This window comes from Diprion similis, chromosome 2, assembly GCF_021155765.1.
Source record: "Diprion similis isolate iyDipSimi1 chromosome 2, iyDipSimi1.1, whole genome shotgun sequence".
Taxonomy (NCBI): Eukaryota; Metazoa; Arthropoda; class Insecta; order Hymenoptera; family Diprionidae; genus Diprion; species Diprion similis.
In genome coordinates this window covers 5,974,387-5,991,580 of record NC_060106.1, presented here as the reverse complement: position 1 = coordinate 5,991,580, position 17,194 = coordinate 5,974,387, and the positions used below count along the sequence as shown (strand labels likewise).

The window sequence follows — 17,194 nt, the reverse complement described above, 5'->3', positions numbered from 1 at the left end:
CACCAAATACGTGCATAGATGTATATCGTATAGGTATACAGCGCATAGGGTGTAGCGTGCACTTCACGCGTGAAACCTGCACAGCGGAGCTCTAGAGTGGAAAATTGTTTGTTGCATATTTGCGAGCAGAGAGGATTATGTGTAAGCAGTTTTTGTTTTCGTTTGAATACCGCAACAGCAGACGTTCAATTATGTGCTTCAGGTTTGCGGAAATTTAAAAATTCTGACTTCGCAATGTGAATCAATTCAAGGGTAACAAGTACAGCTACATTCAATAAATTTAACAAAAAAATTTTTTATGGCCAATAAATATGAAAAATAATGGCCCAATTCATCCTCAAGATGCGTTATATTTAGCTTCGACGAACCATTTATCATCCTTTGAATGTAGAGTTTTGAATACAAAAATCATGCGAGTAGTTCGAATCAATTACTTTAAGTTGAAGAAAATCAGTGATTTACAAATAACTTGGCCAATTTTTTCCGATTCCTCACATTTATACGGTGATAAATGATTCATCCGAGGATATTAGGCATCGAAAGGATGAATTAGACCATAAGTGTGGGAAAAATCCTTACAACACAAATTGTTTATCTCCAAATATTTTTTCGATACGAAATGAACTTTGATTAAGACATACGTGGATTTTAGATTAGGTAAATTTATCAACATTGGAAAATATCAGTCTACTTTTGTTGACTTCGCGTAGAAAACTCCATATACGTGTCACAGAATCTTGTTGAATAGGAGTATGCTGGATCTGGTTTTTATTATGGTAATTATACAGAGAACACGCTTTGGTCCATTCCTTATTCTCATACACGAAGGATAAAATAATATTCTTCGTGAATAGATCGTTGCGATCTCGATTGCGTACATACCTCTGCGAACAATAATTGCAAGCGTCTCGGTACTAGAGATGACTGAGGGAACCCTAGAAAGCTATTGCTTTTTTATGAGAAAGAAGTTACCTTGAAAGGGTTAAGTAATTATAAGAGAGATCAAAGGTTTTCCGAGTCGAATTGGTAGATCAAAGTGGTTGACCACAGAGTCGGCCAATCTAATGTTCCCGCAGTAAAAGACGACTAGAAGTTAAGATCGATACCTACCTTCTGTTCGTAAACGTAAGATGCATGCAGTTATGGATAGTTATACGTCTGCATATTGTGTATCCCGCAATCTATATCAGAAATCAAGATATTCTGTACAGTCTGACCGAGGTTGAATCCGACCATAGTAAACATACAACGTCGAGAAGACGAAGTCGAACATCAAGATATTGGGCCAAATGTCGAGAACTTTTGTAATATAAGCGAATGATTGGAAAAGAATTCCAGGGATACTTCCAATCAATCATCTCTACCGTATAGCAGCGCGGTCAGGAAAAAGTACCATTTCGAAAACTTAGACCATGCTCTGTACGCCATGTGCATACCAACTTCAGTTTGCCATCTGTAGTGACAGTAAAGAACTTCCTCTGAATGCCTCTGCCATGTTTGAGCTACCTATTCACTGTTCGATCGTTATTCGTACAACTTGCAAGTCACCGTTCTGCTCTACGCTATCCTGTCTGACCAATGTAAGTTGAGTACCATTTTACGCACGTGGACGGCGTACCCTTACTTACAACGCACATTACGGATTCAAGTTTCCAGTTTTTACGCTGATGCATCCCGAAATTCTTGTCAGATTCTGATATTCGGATATGCCTGAACTTGCATCAAGCTTTTGGATGCGGGATTTTGCTTAGGATAGTGAAGGAACTTGAACTCGACTACAGAAGTTGACGAACGATTGAGCGACCTCAGCAGGTACTTCGTGTACATTTTCATGGATACATCGTTTTGTCTGCCTTCGAAACTCTTTGGTCAAGACAACAATGGCACCTTGTAACCGTTCCGTGTGAACAAAATCAGTCTACACTTCTATATTATACCGGTTCTAACAACGCTAAGCAGTTTGATAATTTACAATCAACTTAGCAAAGATTTACGGAGAAAATCCTTCTGATCTAGCACCGGTATCTAAGAGGCCATTTAACGATCAGTTTAATAGACCATCGATCGTACATCTCGCACATATTTATTGCGGATTTCTGTACTTAATCGTCAATTTACTACCCGTTGCTTGGAATTGAAAAGCCTAGATTGCGTGCGGCAAATATCCGTTTCTTCAGCATGTAGCTTGAGTACGTCTCGCAGGAATTAGAAGAGTCATTAATGTTTTTAATCCCGGCATCGGTCTTTGCTGTGATGCCTGGTGGGCCGTGTTCACGTCACTCAGGCTTATCGCCCTGGTGAAGAGCATGTACCATATTATACGAACGAGTTTAATCCGATTCTGGTTCCACTTGAAGCGACCTCTCGCTATCGGTTGCAACATAGATGCATACATGCGCGTCACGAATTTAGTAAGGCAATTAATTCTTAAACAAACGACCAGCACGACTGGTAATCGTGTTTGCGGTGTTATTCACGTCGGGATAAGTTTTATCTGTATTTTTATCGAACTACAGCAAGAACTCGGATGATCGTCAAAATATCGTGATCGTGGAAATACGTCAGTCATGATTGAGTAAATTCTTTATGACGTCTACTCCCTCAGAATAGCAATTCAACGGATATATTTTTGTGATAACAACTTACTGTGTTACACTTGGGTGCATTTTGTACCTCTCTTCAAAGCGGATTGTTTAATTTGTGAATTATTTTTGTGATTCGTTTCGAGATCTAATGATAGGTACCAGCGTGATTACCTGACCACGGTCACCTTCATCTGTTACTAATATTCATCCGTTTAATATTATACAGAGGCACGTCCGTATAATCCTATTGAAATTTGCCGCAGTAAAACATACTTGTAAGATTCATTAACCGATTTAGCTGATTAATGGCAGCGTCGAATTGAACGAAAAATATTATTCTATACAAGTATTTCTTTTTTATCCTAACACCGTACGGGTACTAGATTACAAGGTGAATTAAATTATTTCATTTCCCTTGCAGACGTTATGTATAATGCCACCCACAGTGATTTACTGTACATGGCGTCTTATATGTATACAAAAAACGTTGAAACATAAAGTCTAATCTTATTATAAGCTTATATATACGGAATTGAATAAAAATGAAACGTACGTACTTTCTGTTATTAATTGCATCGCACAGTCCCCCCTGGGAAGTAGTAGAATCGCCTGGAGCGCAATGACTAATTCAAACGTTGAAATAAATGGTCAGGATAAGTTTTATCCCTGGATGATGAATTTCACGAAAACCCCACGGTGCTTGTAGGAATATACGGCTATTCATGCAGTATTCGTTTGATGTCTAAGTAGGTACTAGCCGTAATGTAAACTTCCTTATACGGACAGGTTTGTTTCACAACCCTAAACGGGATGAACGTTTGCGGCAAAAGTAAATTTCTCGATTGATTTTAATAAGTTTCAGCAAATGACTCGTTGATTATTTTCAACAAAGTGTCATAATTACAGAGGTACAGTAGACTGTTCCAGATGTGCAGGGATCTTTATGAGCTTTTGCAGAAGAATCTCTTCTTACAACGGGGTCGATTAAGGGGCACGGCGGTGGCAGCAACGAAGCAATTATCATGAGCTCGTAACGAGACCAGCAGGAAAGAACGTTTCACGGCTGTTTTAATTACTTCAGTAACTCGCTGCTGCTGCTGCTGTTACGGCGTACAGACTGCTACTTTCGACTAAATTATACCGTCTGTTGTTTGCGTTAAAAAATCCCAAACCACGGCGGCTTTTGAAACCGTCGCACTCCATTATGAAATACTTGTAACCTACAAGCTATCGAAGGGTATAAATTAAACTACTTTGTGAGTGCACCCGTAGTACCTACCCGATAGGAATACGTCGTCTGCTGAAATGCAGCATCGCTTCAAGTCGCCGGCGTAATAACTAGTAATGATAGGTCCTGGATTCAGGATGGCTACATATGTGCATGAGTGTATGTGAGTGTGGATATCTCACGAGTGTGAGTCTCGTAATAAATTTAAGTACCTTGCTTTCACCCTGTTCTTGGGAATGGTGCACGGCGCTTTCGATTCTGATCAGTAATTGTATCAGCAATAGTATTCGAAGATCAATGACGACTGACTGTTATTGCGATGAAGACTTATTCAAGTCAGTATCGGTAATAGTTCTGCATGATATTTGCTCTTGTATAGACAGGTATGGGAAGGGCTGAAAGAAGCTTCTTGACACGTACAAATCGCTACCATACGTTGCGTAATAAACTATCGCGAAGTTGCGGAGGAGAAGATGTGCTACATGAGTCAAGTACACCTGCTTGGATCCGATAATGGTGGTGCAGCAAGTTGAAGAAAATAACAGAGCTGAAATTGCGTAAAGAGTGTTCTTGAGTATACGTGTAATTGCAGGTGAGGAAGTGAACTTGCATTAATGGACGCCTTTGGCTAAGACGATAGATTAGAGGGAAAGAGACGAGCCTCGGGCTTCCGATAGGTTAACAACACCATTTCGAAGCAGAGCTGTTACACTGGGTTCGTTATAGTTTAGAGAACACCGCGTTGAATCGGGGTCGATGAATCCGTTGGAAAATCGAAATCAAAGTACAAATAATTGCTTCATTAGTCAGATATATTGGTTTCACCTTCAGAGTACTGCCGGTGTTTTACCCTCACAATTCTGATAGTCCTCACAGCCGCCAAGAAGAAGAGCACGCTATTCCAGCAGATGCAGGAAATTGTTGATTGGAATAGGTACGTGCCAACTTGTCTGACGAGTCGTTGGCACGCGACAATGACAATTTGAAGCGTTGGATCCGTCATGGTGCTAGGCTTATCGTCTCTGAGAAAAGTGGTTAATCGACGAAAATTAATGGGCTACTACCGGCGCGGCATGAGCCTACAACCAGACCTGGAGAAAGTTATACTATGAAGATGAGCCGCCGCACGTTGCGTCTTTCTTCGCTAACCACAGTCCTCGGATCCCAGTAAATTAATTGATGCTAAAGGACGGTATTTCCTCCCGACTTTATACCTATGATCTGTCTACCTGAGCAGCATTCTCACTCGGTGTTTGCTGCAATTCGCTCTAGAGCGTTATGGCTCAACTTCAACCGAGCTGACTATTATCTGGCGCTCGGAGGTAAATAAAACCATTAGTTTTTGTACCTGCAATGCTCTTCAGACGAGAAAACGATTTGTTACAGAGGGTGTAAGTCGAGAAAATAGAAGTAAGAGGGTGAAGCTACGGGTATTGTCACAGCCAACTGTGAAGTCCTCAGGAATTAGTGATTAAAGTTCGTAAATTGAATACCTTTGGCCTTGCGATTTATACTGCATCTAGTACACACCTAATTCATTTGTACTTTTAAGGGTATAATTAATTGGCCCGTGCATCGACAACCGATAATTTTACAGAGAGGCAAACACGTGGTGTCGAAAACCTGATCCACCTAGGGTCAGGAACCGTATACGAGTAGCATTCCAGAACGCAGCGAAACCTAACGGTGCGTTTGCGAAACATCCAACTAGTGACTACCGGTGCCTTAATATATGAATAGACAGTGAACGAAGGACGGTGAGCAAGCCAGGCCGGTTGCTTGGCGAGACGCTTCCGAACATCATCAACTTCCACTTTCTTTCATCGTTATCGGATGTCCTGCATCGCCGCATTGCTTTTTGTCAACTGACACAGGCGATGGCCGAAGATAGGACAGAATCATTAGCTAGGTATGAACGCTGAGTGAACTACTGTGTACACGCGGTATGTTTTCTTTTATTAATGAAGAATGATCATTCCCTTTGTTTCTATTAAGGAGGTTGAACCTAGTGGAACGGTTAGTGATACCAGAATGTATTGCTGGTGGTTCGCGAAATCCAAAGGATCCGCAACACTTGATAGCGCTGAAACTTCAAAGTACAAAACTGGATGAATCTTCACCCGGAATTGACGGCGAGATCATAGACTTCGCAGCTGTTGTAGTCAGCCTGGCGACGGAGAATATCGTCGCTGCGTTTCATCAGCACGTAATGCCAACCGAGCAACCAACTTTGTCAAGCCATTGTGTACGATCTACCGGAGTATCACAGGAAGCTGCGGATAACGGAGTTCCTCTGAAAACTTGCCTCATGTTGTATTCGAATTGGCTTGTGAAACTGGAGAAGGACGTTGGCTTGAAATTACCGTCGAAGCAAGACCCTAAAAATCCCGTTACGATCCCGGTGATCTGGTCCGATTCGGACTTGGGAACGTGCCTGCCGATCGAAGCACGGAGAAAACGACTCGTTTACGTTAAGCATTTGTCTACTTGGCTCGATTTACGTGCTGTATGGATGAAACATCACAACACGGTACCTAAGGATATGAAAGATGCGATCGGCAAGATGAAGTTAAAATGGAAGGAGAAAGAATATCTTAGCTTGGAATATGCCACTAATATAGCAAACCTTGCCTTGGCCATGCGCGAGAAGGGATACGAACTGAAAATCACGTCGAGGATTTGATCCTTAATACACGTCTGAAATATATTCAACAATAACTTTTTTTTTTAAGGGAAATTGTTTTACGTAAAACTGTTATTTAGGATTTTAATGCTAGAGGTTAAAGATATTAATATTAAAATTGTTTACCGTACATTGATTAATGTCGTATTAGAAAGATTTGCAATTTGTTCCCTTTTCCCCCGTGTATGTATACCGCTATTTGTAATTATGCAAATTTGCTCGATGCAGTTATCATGGTGTGTAAATTTTTTACAACATGTAAATTTACAGTTAGATGACCTTAATAATAATAGCTGAGTTTTTTGTGTCGTGAAATTACTATGTTTAAATTCCCTCGTACTTCCAGTCCGGTAGTTGGTTACATGCGTCTAATGCGATCGCACAAAGTCTAACAGGACCATCGCAACTGCATGCTGTACCTTCGTACACGAGCTAGTACTGTACCGGTAGGTATACATAATCTACCAGATATCAGCGTAGTTCTAGCAAGAAATCTCATGCTGTTTTACAATATGTTTGTAACCTGCGTATAATGGCTTATAGAATAAAGTTGTATGTACTCGTAGACCCATGGGAGAAGGTTATAGATACAAATGGAAAAGGTATATCTATCGTACAAACGGTAGCTTATAGCATCATATCACGGAAGTTCTACGTTTCACAATACCAGGCGGTTGATCTTCCGTGAGATTATCATTCGCACAGAAGAATGAACGGAAAAATAAGCGATCACCGTCAGAAAGGGATACGAAAGTAAGTTTAGAAGCGTTGAATATCGTGTTGGGTTCACTTTACGGAGCAAAGGTCCTGCTGGCTGTAACGTTCACGACGCCACAAAGTCCCTTGAGCCATCGGTCCTGTGCGGGCTACAGGGTCACGGAGCCAGCACCGGGATCACAGTTTGAACCTGCCTACATTACCATTATTTCTTGGAGGATGCTGCAAGAGTATAGAGGAGTCTAGACAAAAGTTATCTCTCCGTTAACCAGAGGGTGAAGCGAACTACGTGGTGGAGAGTATTTGCCGTGAAAACATGGCCGGCATAGCGTACCTGGACATTATTGCTTCCTCTGCTCGTTACGGCGCATTGTTCCTCCGCCCATATTTAACATTTTTCACTTTTACAGCTATAGCGTATCCAATATGGATGCTCACTCTCACTGCGGTAGCCCGAATCGATTGATGTTGCCTCAGAACGTTTATATTTTATATTCCTCGAGGATTTTCCCCAGCAGTGGTTAAAACGTGCACGAAGCCAGGTGTCGTGCGGAATTTAAACGTAAGATGCATTCATACTCGCCCTGGGCGTTGTTTTCATTCACGTCCATGTACCTACGCAGGGTACCCGTATTTGAAATTGGTCTAACCACGAGCTGACAATACCTGGGCATTCAAACGAAAGCCAGTTTTCTAAGGCGCGCTTCGAGTGTCTGCAGGTAAGCAAATAAACCCAAAGCTGAGCCACGGTGTGGATCTACCGCGCGTGAAACGATCTCTGAACGTTCAATTAAGCCCCGGATCTACGGGGCAGAATCGTGGAAGTCTTGACGAAATAAAACAGGCTGGTCACTGTTAAGTTATTCTTCAGAATCCAGGAATTTCTTAGCTTGTACTTCCATTAAGCAGTTGGCTGCAAATCTCCGGAATGATTATCCAACGGTACGCGAATGTATAGTAAGTACCTACTCCAAGCCTCAAGACCCACTGGAAATTGCATTTGACTCATCTGCAACAATCAGCAGTTCGATTTACCCTTCGTAATCGTAAAATTCAGTTTACCATTGAAGGCTACTTCGCATGGGAAGAGTAATCTTGTTGCAGAAGTTTATACATAAGTGCTGTTGCAAATGCTGTAAGGAACCATATATGCATGTGCATGTGTAATAGGTATAGGATCGATGAACGGCGCAGCGCTTTGTTATTAACGATTTATCATCCATTGAACTCGACTCAATTCCAGTTCCCACAATTCCATCTCTTCGTACTCTATTTACAGTTGTTCATGTATCAGACCAACCTGGATTTCATAGACTTTACCAGCCTTCCTAGAGTACAGTCTAGTCTTCGGAGTACCTCTAGGCCTCACCTGATCTACAAGAGTGAAACTAGATTGCCTTTATACGCCGTTGAACTTTCGCCGATTTAGTCGCACTGCGATCGTGTACTCATGCCCATTCGAAAACATTAATTTCATCTATTTAGTGCAGATTGCGGTTATGCATTCCCACAAAGGTGCAGCTCGATGTTTCTTCACGCGGTATATATTATCTGCATCATCACCGTTAGAACACCTGCATTGCCTCATCGCATGCCTCGGCGTAAAGGTACAAACATGTCTTTCGGTAGCCGTTGGCACAAGCCTTCAATAAACGGTGATTTTGTCTTTGTTTTTAAGCAGTTTAAAGTTCACTGAAAGATGGTTTTGCTGCTTGACACCGTCATACCAATACTGCTTGGCAATGTAGCTTCATGTCCCACCTTAACGCCCGGATATGCATGAACAATGCTAGCCACTGGGTATATCTGGAGAGTGATTGATAAAAAAAATTACACAAGAATAAATAAAGAATGGATGTAAATCCGTACACTCACTCAGCGATTGTAATACTTGGAGTTTAATTATAGATAGAAATCCGTAACAGGTATATCAGCCATGCATATGGTTTAGAACGGACGATCGGATTCCTGTGTATAATTATGTTTCAGCTGGTATCGTTGTATTATTATACACTACCGGACTGAACAAAGTTTACATCGAGGTTGGGCAGCGAATAATCATTATCGGCGTCGAGTAACTCGACGATAGGTTCAAATTATGCGTTCAAGAATTCGTGTATATAATATATTCATGCGGCTGGGGTTTCTGAAAAACATTCCAAAGGGCCACGACATAGTGCGTGCTTGTAATAGCCGCCACGTACACGCTCTCGTTGGTTTAGGTATCTGTAGCACACTTTTCCCCTCGTATTTGGCTGCATTCAAGCAGGTATTAACTGCATGTTAGTGTTCACCAAGGCGGTCAACATCCTGCCCACTTCGTATTCCACCTTCGCGCACATCACGCGGGGAATAACAAGAGTAGGTAAGTATCGCGGGTCACAATACATATCCAGAGTCCGTTGACTGAAACGAGGATAATTTTTCAACCTTACAGATGCGGGAAAAATGAGGAATAAAAAAGAAGGTATAATATACAATACCAGAGGGGTAAGAATTTGGCAGATTTCGTTGAAAATTGTACGTTACAATGAAACGTAATTAACGACACTCGCCGACTTACTATATATACGTGATCCAGTGAAGCATATTATAGGATTACATCTAACACCTTTTCTAATGTTAGTATAGATCGAATTAATTAGACTGTACCGATTAAGGAGTCGATAAGTTGCCACATAGAAAACGACCGTTTACGACCCGTCATTCTGAATTGTAACGATTTCTCACTCGTAACTAACCGATATTAACTATATACAATATATACATATATACCCTTGCCTGGCATACTTCGTAACGAGAATGCAATTAATTATCGAGATGGTTCTTGTCATATTTATTTTACAACGTGTGCCTACATGCATGCGTAGTCGACTAACTATCCGTGGCAAGACATTGACAGAAATTTGATGCGCGTTCATCAAGTGTCAGGATGGCCGAGCGGTCTAAGGCGCCAGACTCAAGGTATCGTCCCTTACGCAGTTAAACTGCGCATCAGAGGCTTCTGGTCCGCTCTGCGGGCGTGGGTTCGAATCCCACTTCTGACAGAATTTTTGCCTCTTCTTTTCTGCCTTTATTGTTTAATTTAGGATTATTTTTTAGCGGAAGTTTCGCCTTTGATATGTCGTATAGTACAGGTATAGATATGCTCATTCGTACACCTTTGCCTCATCTCGACACTCCTTAGGAACACGCTACACGCAGAGAATACGTGGAACAGCATAATCGTCGAGGTTTTATAGTTCGCCTCTATAAATCACATGTGTAAAATCCAATATTTCCAGCTGTAGTCGTTCTCCTGTAAATGACTGTTATTTCCTTGCCAAGTTTTTTTCGTCTCTGGTTGTTACACAGGACGTCTATACACGCCACGATAACTCATTAACCGTTCTATTATTCATTATATCCATTTACGACGCACTACGCGAGAATTTCCGCTCTTTAAATACATGGAGTTACGAATTGAGATCGTATTCTGCTTATCAAGCGCCAAGAGAAAAGATTGTAGACGATTGGGCGGCTTATCGTTTATTAAACCTGTCACTGTCATTTTAAAAATTCGAAATGGCGACTCTAATATGGCAGACAAAACTTAAAAATTTAATGAAATCCGGTCAAAAAACTCTATGCAGGAATTTTCGGGGTCGCTGATTGGATCCTGGATTACAGATTTGTAATCAACGACCCAAAAAACTCATCATTTATGTGAAACATGCATATGTTCAGAGGGCTAACTTTCTCGGAAATTCTCATGAATTACTCCTTCAATTTTCAAGATTTTTTAAATCAATTCGTTTCCAACAGTAATAATTTACATTATATCGCAATAATTACTCTCGAGTATTGAAAACCTATTAGTAAACTATCAGAAACAGCAAAAAAACCGCAAAAAAAATGTTGAAAAGTTCCCTAATAATACGAAAAATGGATATAAAATAGGTGGTACGAATACTCATCACTATGACTCAAATAGTTATATAACTAGGATATACAGGCGTGTAGGTGGAAATTGTACCGAGTCAATGAAAATTGTAAAAAATTTTCTCTATCATTTTGATCGCCTGCATAAAGTTTGAAAGCGATTATCTCAATCACACTGTAGTTATTCTAATTCTAATTTTTAGTGAATTTACGTTAATTCTTATGGGAAACTGTCAGGATCAACGTAAAATCATAAAAAAAAATTAAAAGTAATTCAAATTTTCAAATTTTACACAGATGCTTAAAAATAAAAGTGAGAACAATTTGTATAACTTTCATTGTCTCAACGTGATTTCGACCTACACGCATGTACATCCTTAACCATACGTGTTATAATATGACATTAGATCCCGCGTGAGACGACCCATAATTTCAAAATACTTTGCAAACTGGCATGGCAGGACTAGTGGGCTGGGACTATAAATTGCACGATATTGTGAAGTATTATGACTCGGAGATAAAGGTTGCGACGTTAACCGTGGCTGGTATGTCGATAACTCTGCCGCGCCTCCGCAAACCAATCGGATCTCCGCTTGTTCATTTGAATTCCGTGTTACCGCAACAAGCTTTGGCTAAACATTATCATTTATACATGTTACTTTGAAAAAGAGATAGAAAGAGACGGAGCTGGAACATAATTTTATCCTACAGACACGTTTCTTTAGACTTATTTAGCAGGACGTGACCGTCAGTCAACGTGCTGTCATATTAGAACACGTTTGTTCCATTTATTCGAGCTGCTCAACTTTTGGTTTTGGCGAACTGCTTCTGCGTAATGGGCAGAAAACAGTAATCATGTATTCCGAGAGGGACTAGGAACCAAGGAGAGGTGATCATGATAATTGAAAATATGCTGCGAGCACAAGTTCCCTTTTTCCTTTTACAGCTAGATCGTTATAAACGAGCGGTGAACCGTGAATCGTGATTGATGAATGAGTGAGGTCTCTTGAAAGATTGACATTCGATTCGTGGCGCAATTTTGCAGCATTCGACTTTCCCTCATCGTGCATTTTGTTCTTTGGCTTTACTTCTACCTCGCGAAACAATTGTTTATGTAATAAGTGAAACAAGTAAGTATGACTATTACTTTCCAAGATCTTGAGACTTGATTCCTTTTTAAGCGTGAAAATTACGCTCACAATCAGTGGGCATATCAGTTCCATTGTAATATTATATTCGATCACAGTCTTCAACTGTACAACCTGTTTCACAGTTTGATTTATACCGAGCATTGCGAACGACTTTCAAACGAGTGCATATTGCGATTGTGCAAGTGTTTAGGTCGGAATAAATCAACCTGTCTACCAAGATCTAATCCCTGCCTTTCTGCAGCTTCCCAGGATCTAGGATGAACCTGCATATACGCTTCTATTCATGAAATGCTAACCTTATATCAATTATATCTTTGAAATATGTTTTAGCAACGATCATCCTTCTCCACGAGCATTATTGCGATCATTAATTCAGTGCCAAAATTTTATCCTACTATCCTTAAAAAGTCAGCAGTGACACCGAGCAGTGTGAATTTTTTCGATTGTTCATCTCAATTAATTATATTTATCATCACACATCGAACGTCATCATCTTGGCCTGTCAGAACTGAGAACTGGTAGACGGTAGTCACAGGAACGGATGGCTGTACACACTGGAGGGACAGGTGAATCTGAAGTCTGTTTAAAGTGCCGATAAGCCTGAGTAAAGCTGCAAGACGCGTTTATCGATGACGGCTGCAGTGCGCTATTCGGACGTAGATGAACAGATAGAGCTAAACGAGAAAATAGATTGCGCTGCAGAGGAACGCGTCGCGGTGAGTGAAGTCATTGATCGCTTGTCCGGAACCATTTGTATTCGGAACACTCGATTCCACTCTTCTGATTGTCAGATCGCGGTTCGCGTCTCGGCTAACGAGGTAAAATTCTACGTTTCTTGAAATGCGATGAAAAGCTGTCGATTCCCATTGCTGTTTCACCGCGATCAGTCCGATAATAGAGTTACTTTTTTGCGACACACATGTGTCGCATGTTTCTTCCGTTAAGTAGCTCGTTAATCATTGATTGATCATCGGGACGTATTCGGAAAAAAATTTGCAAGTAACGTTACTCCCTCATGCTGCGGATTAAAGGAGAATTTCAAAGCTGTTAGTAGATATTGAAAGTTCTCCGCTCGTCAAAAGTCGTTTTCCTTTTCATCGTTTCCTTCCTGTCGATATTCTATCGCTGTTCTGAGGTTCTGTCTCAGCAGATGAAACAGAACGAAAAATACTAGCAAGAACAGTTGTTTAATTATAACACCGCAAGTGCCCAGCTGTGCGAGTAGCACTAATTTAATTCTGGACAGGAGTTGGAAACTTCGTTTAAACGGTTATGGCATGAGCGTCGTGCCGTATATATGTATAAGCTAGGTTAAAAAAAAATAAAAGATCTGGTAATTCGTTAACAAATTTCATAAGAAAAGCCGATTTCTAATCGGCTTATTTACCAAATGGGTTCTAGAAGATTTTAAAACGAGCGTGGCAGATTTCTAATCAACTGAAAAAGATTCTTCTTTAGGAATTTCGAAAGCTAGTTACACCGTAAATAGCACAGTTATCCGGGATACGTACGATGTTCTTTCTACGGCGTTCGTATACTCATGGGGATTTATTCAGAACGCCATAAGAACTCGGTCAATCGCATTATACATCGGTGAACCATGCTTACCTACCACTCAATGACTTCCATTAATATTTTATTCGATCCCAAGATCGGAATAAAGTACAGTTCATTCGTTTGTGACTATAACGTTCAACTTTGATCCAAGTTTGAAAAACACATTACGAAATCACAAAATTTAAGTAAATTTTGTTCGACAGTATATCTTCTCGACAAATTTCTCGCCCGTTAAACCAAAATTTTAACTCACCCTTCGACTGCATCTATGGGAAATGGTTAGGGTAAAAGTGCGTGTGTAGTACAACAAAATCGGAGAGTTCTCGAGACTCGATCCTTGCGGACAGGCCCTGGCAGTACGGAGGGGAATCCGGTTGGTTCACTTTTTGTCTCAACACTCGCCCCTCGGATACATTGCAATTTCCCTCTTTCAATCCGAGACGTAGGAAGGCAGGCATCGAGAAACCGAGTCTGTCTTCGGGTGGCGTTGCAGGACTGCCGCAGCTGGCGCCCGTTACATGCATGCTCTACGAACGGGCCCTTTGACATTTGCATCCTGTACACCGAGTTCGCCAATCGAGATAGGACTCGTTCGCTAGTTGCCCGATTAAATCGCTTATGGGGACTGCTGCAAGTAGCTATGCATCGTGTAATTCTGTCTACAACTATACGTATACCGTGCCACCAAGACTTTCAAGTCTTATCTATTCGCAGTTTTGCAAGAGCTTCGCAAGAGGAGCGCTCGTGATCCGAACTAGCGAAGACGAAATAAAAAAAAAAAAGATTCCCGTTGTAAGTAAGATTTTTCACAAATTATGTAAAACGGTACTGGAATGATAGTTGGATAAAAACGTGTTACGTTTTTAGTAGTCTTTTCGCCATTTACATTTAGCTGAGGCACTGCAGATTATACGAGGTACATATTATAAATTCGCTTCATTGAAGATCGTTTCGCGGGAGGCACGGAATTGGCGAATTGTAACGCGAATAACTCTGTAATTCAGCGAGAAATTATCATGTTTCACGGCGTTATACAGAATTGCGAGAAATCGCGATTTGTTGTGCGATATGGAACGCGGGGTTTCGCTGGTTATAATATGCGTTATAGATTTGCCGGTGATCAGTGATTCGAGATAAGAATATGAGCTGTAATTTCGTAAAGTTTGGGGTTGAAATACGAGGGGGAAAAGGGGGAAGGAATTGAACAAAACGAATCTATACAGGAACGTGCGATCGTTACTCCGTATTACCGCCAATTACCCCCCGTTTCATTCTAAGGGAATTCGCTTTTTATCCCTCAAGAAGGCTCTCACGAAGGACACGCATTGCAGCTTCATTCCCACGTCCGCATCGTTGCAGCTCCTTCCTTTGCCTCATCCATGAACGAATCATAAAACTTGAGAAATACACGCACTTGCGCGGTATACGTCATCATACAATGTACAACAGCAGCCTGTAACTATTTGTTGTGCTTCCCCTTTTTCAAGCCATCGTGCAAGAAGCAACGCTTTCACGTTAATCATATTCTTTCGAAGTAACCTGCAGGATCTAATTGACCCTCTACTTTTAACAGCGGCATCACACGCTTTACGAATTCCCCACATGCTCGGTGTAAAATAGTTTTCACATTTTCACTGACTTTTTTTTTTCTTTTGGCCAGTGGAAATAAGAATCTTGTTCAAACGATCCGGAATATCCAATTATAAAAAAGAGGTTAGCGAAAAGGTGAAACTTGAAGAAAGAAGAACAGTTAATCAACAGAACACCGATATGGTGTCCATGTGTCATAGACTAAGGATCATTAAAATACGAGATTCATGTATTCTAATGTTCGGTATATCAATTATTGGTAGTGATATCAGTCTCATTGTCTGCGTGAAACTTGTGGTTTAGATACAACCCAAAAACTGTGAAAACTAATATTTCATCGATGATGTTTGGTGAGCAAATTTTTGTAAATCACTTGGGCGCAATTTCCAATCAACACCCAGTGTGAGGTACATAATCGCACGATTTTGGGTCATGGTTTAAGGCAGTGTGAGGTCCGAGACCTGGTTTACTTACAATGGTATCTTGTTTGCTGATATCCGCACCATGCTTCAGAAGAAGTTCGACAACTTCGAGATGGCCTTCGGCAGCAGCTCGTTGAAGCGGTGTGGAGCCGGACTGCAACAAGAGTAAAATAATAAAAAATTAACATCTGACAGGATGATAACATGGAGGTGACAGATCTGGGTGAGGTATCACATGGGATCTCTGCCCCTCTTCCTCTCTCTCTCTCCATCTCAATCTTTTCTTTGGCCTCTGAACAGGCTGCGTTACGCAAGTAAAATCTAGGCTTCGTAAACAGTCATGTCGTCCAGTTATGGCAACATGGGTCAAAAACATTGCGGTCCATGCAGAAGATGGGGCTTCGAGTTCACCGTCCATTTCGTATAGAGGCATGCAAGCATGTACACTAGGGTGGCGCAGAAAAACCGACTATTTTTTTTTTTTTTGATTCTCGTGTGACAAAATGTTAGTTTTTGATGTTTTAAGAGCCCACTCCGAAGGACAGCTCAAAAATAAATTTTGAGAGGTCGCTCCAAATTTTAAAAAATGTAAAAAATCGTCAAAAAATTAAATTAAAAAAATTATATTTTCAGTATTTTGTTTGATTTTTAATTCATGTCGTAGTGTATTGTTATCGATTCTTTCTTACTAAATTAAAGAAAAAAAATTTATGAAATCTTATTATGAATATTAAAAGGTCGCTCGAAAAGATATAAAGAAATGCACCAAAAAATTGAAAAAAAATTATGAGCGACCTTTCAAAATTCAAATTTTGAACTGAAACTTTCGGAAACTTATTGTTTTTTGTCTATAAAATTATACCGTAACGAGAAAAAAAAAAAAATCGATTTTTGACGATTTCTGACGTTTCAAAAAATGTGGTGCTACCTCTTAAAATTTTTTTTTTGAACTGTCCTTTGGAGTGGGCTCTTAAAACATCAAAGACTAACATTTTGTCACACGAGACTCAAAAAAAAAAAAAATAGTTGGTTTTTTTTGCGCCACCCTAACGTACGCGGAGCAACTTTTTCGGGCCCACCATGGCGAATGCCGTGTTCCGAGGTATATGTGCAGGTACCTCGGCGAGACTGACTCGGGGTTTGAGAAAGGAACGAGTTCCTCTCCGGTGAATAATAATTTGGCCCTTATACCTCGACGATACTCATGCACGGGCGCTTCTCGCGAACGACTGTCTGCCTCGTGCGGTGCATCTCTATGCTCTCGGAATAAGCATAAAAGGATTTACACCTCGACCACGCCCATTATCCTAGCCCATGACTGAAGGTATAAAGTGCTTCAA

The 17,194-nt window shown here is 40.7% G+C and overlaps 2 protein-coding genes and 1 non-coding gene across 8 annotated transcripts in view; 2 read left to right on the top strand and 1 right to left on the bottom strand.

The window, feature by feature from the left end:
• LOC124410895 (ankyrin repeat domain-containing protein 6) overlaps positions 1–17,194 on the bottom strand; it is a 77,499-nt gene that overhangs the window by 12,382 nt on the left and 47,923 nt on the right. For all 6 annotated transcript variants that reach the window (XM_046889625.1, XM_046889618.1, XM_046889642.1 and 3 more), the window contains one exon: positions 15,907–16,008. In XM_046889625.1, coding sequence (XP_046745581.1) covers positions 15,907–16,008 — 102 coding nt within the window. The remainder of the gene's footprint in view (positions 1–15,906; positions 16,009–17,194) is intronic.
• Positions 5,579–6,672, top strand: LOC124410921 (ERI1 exoribonuclease 2-like). Its single transcript, XM_046889654.1, has 2 exons — positions 5,579–5,722; positions 5,809–6,672. Exons 1-2 carry the CDS (start codon positions 5,691–5,693, stop codon positions 6,494–6,496), a joined length of 720 nt encoding a protein of 239 aa, XP_046745610.1. The 5' UTR covers positions 5,579–5,690; the 3' UTR covers positions 6,497–6,672.
• Positions 10,140–10,260, top strand: Trnal-caa. The gene is made up of 2 exons: positions 10,140–10,177; positions 10,216–10,260. It is a non-coding gene; the product is annotated as a tRNA-Leu (tRNA).

Excerpts from the sequence above, each read along its gene's own strand:
- LOC124410921 (XM_046889654.1), top strand. The coding sequence starts at position 5,691 with ATGGCCGAAGATAGGACAGAATCATTAGCTAG. Across the intron at positions 5,723-5,808 it reads AGGACAGAATCATTAGCTAG|GAGGTTGAACCTAGTGGAAC; the intron begins GTATGAACGCTG and ends GTTTCTATTAAG.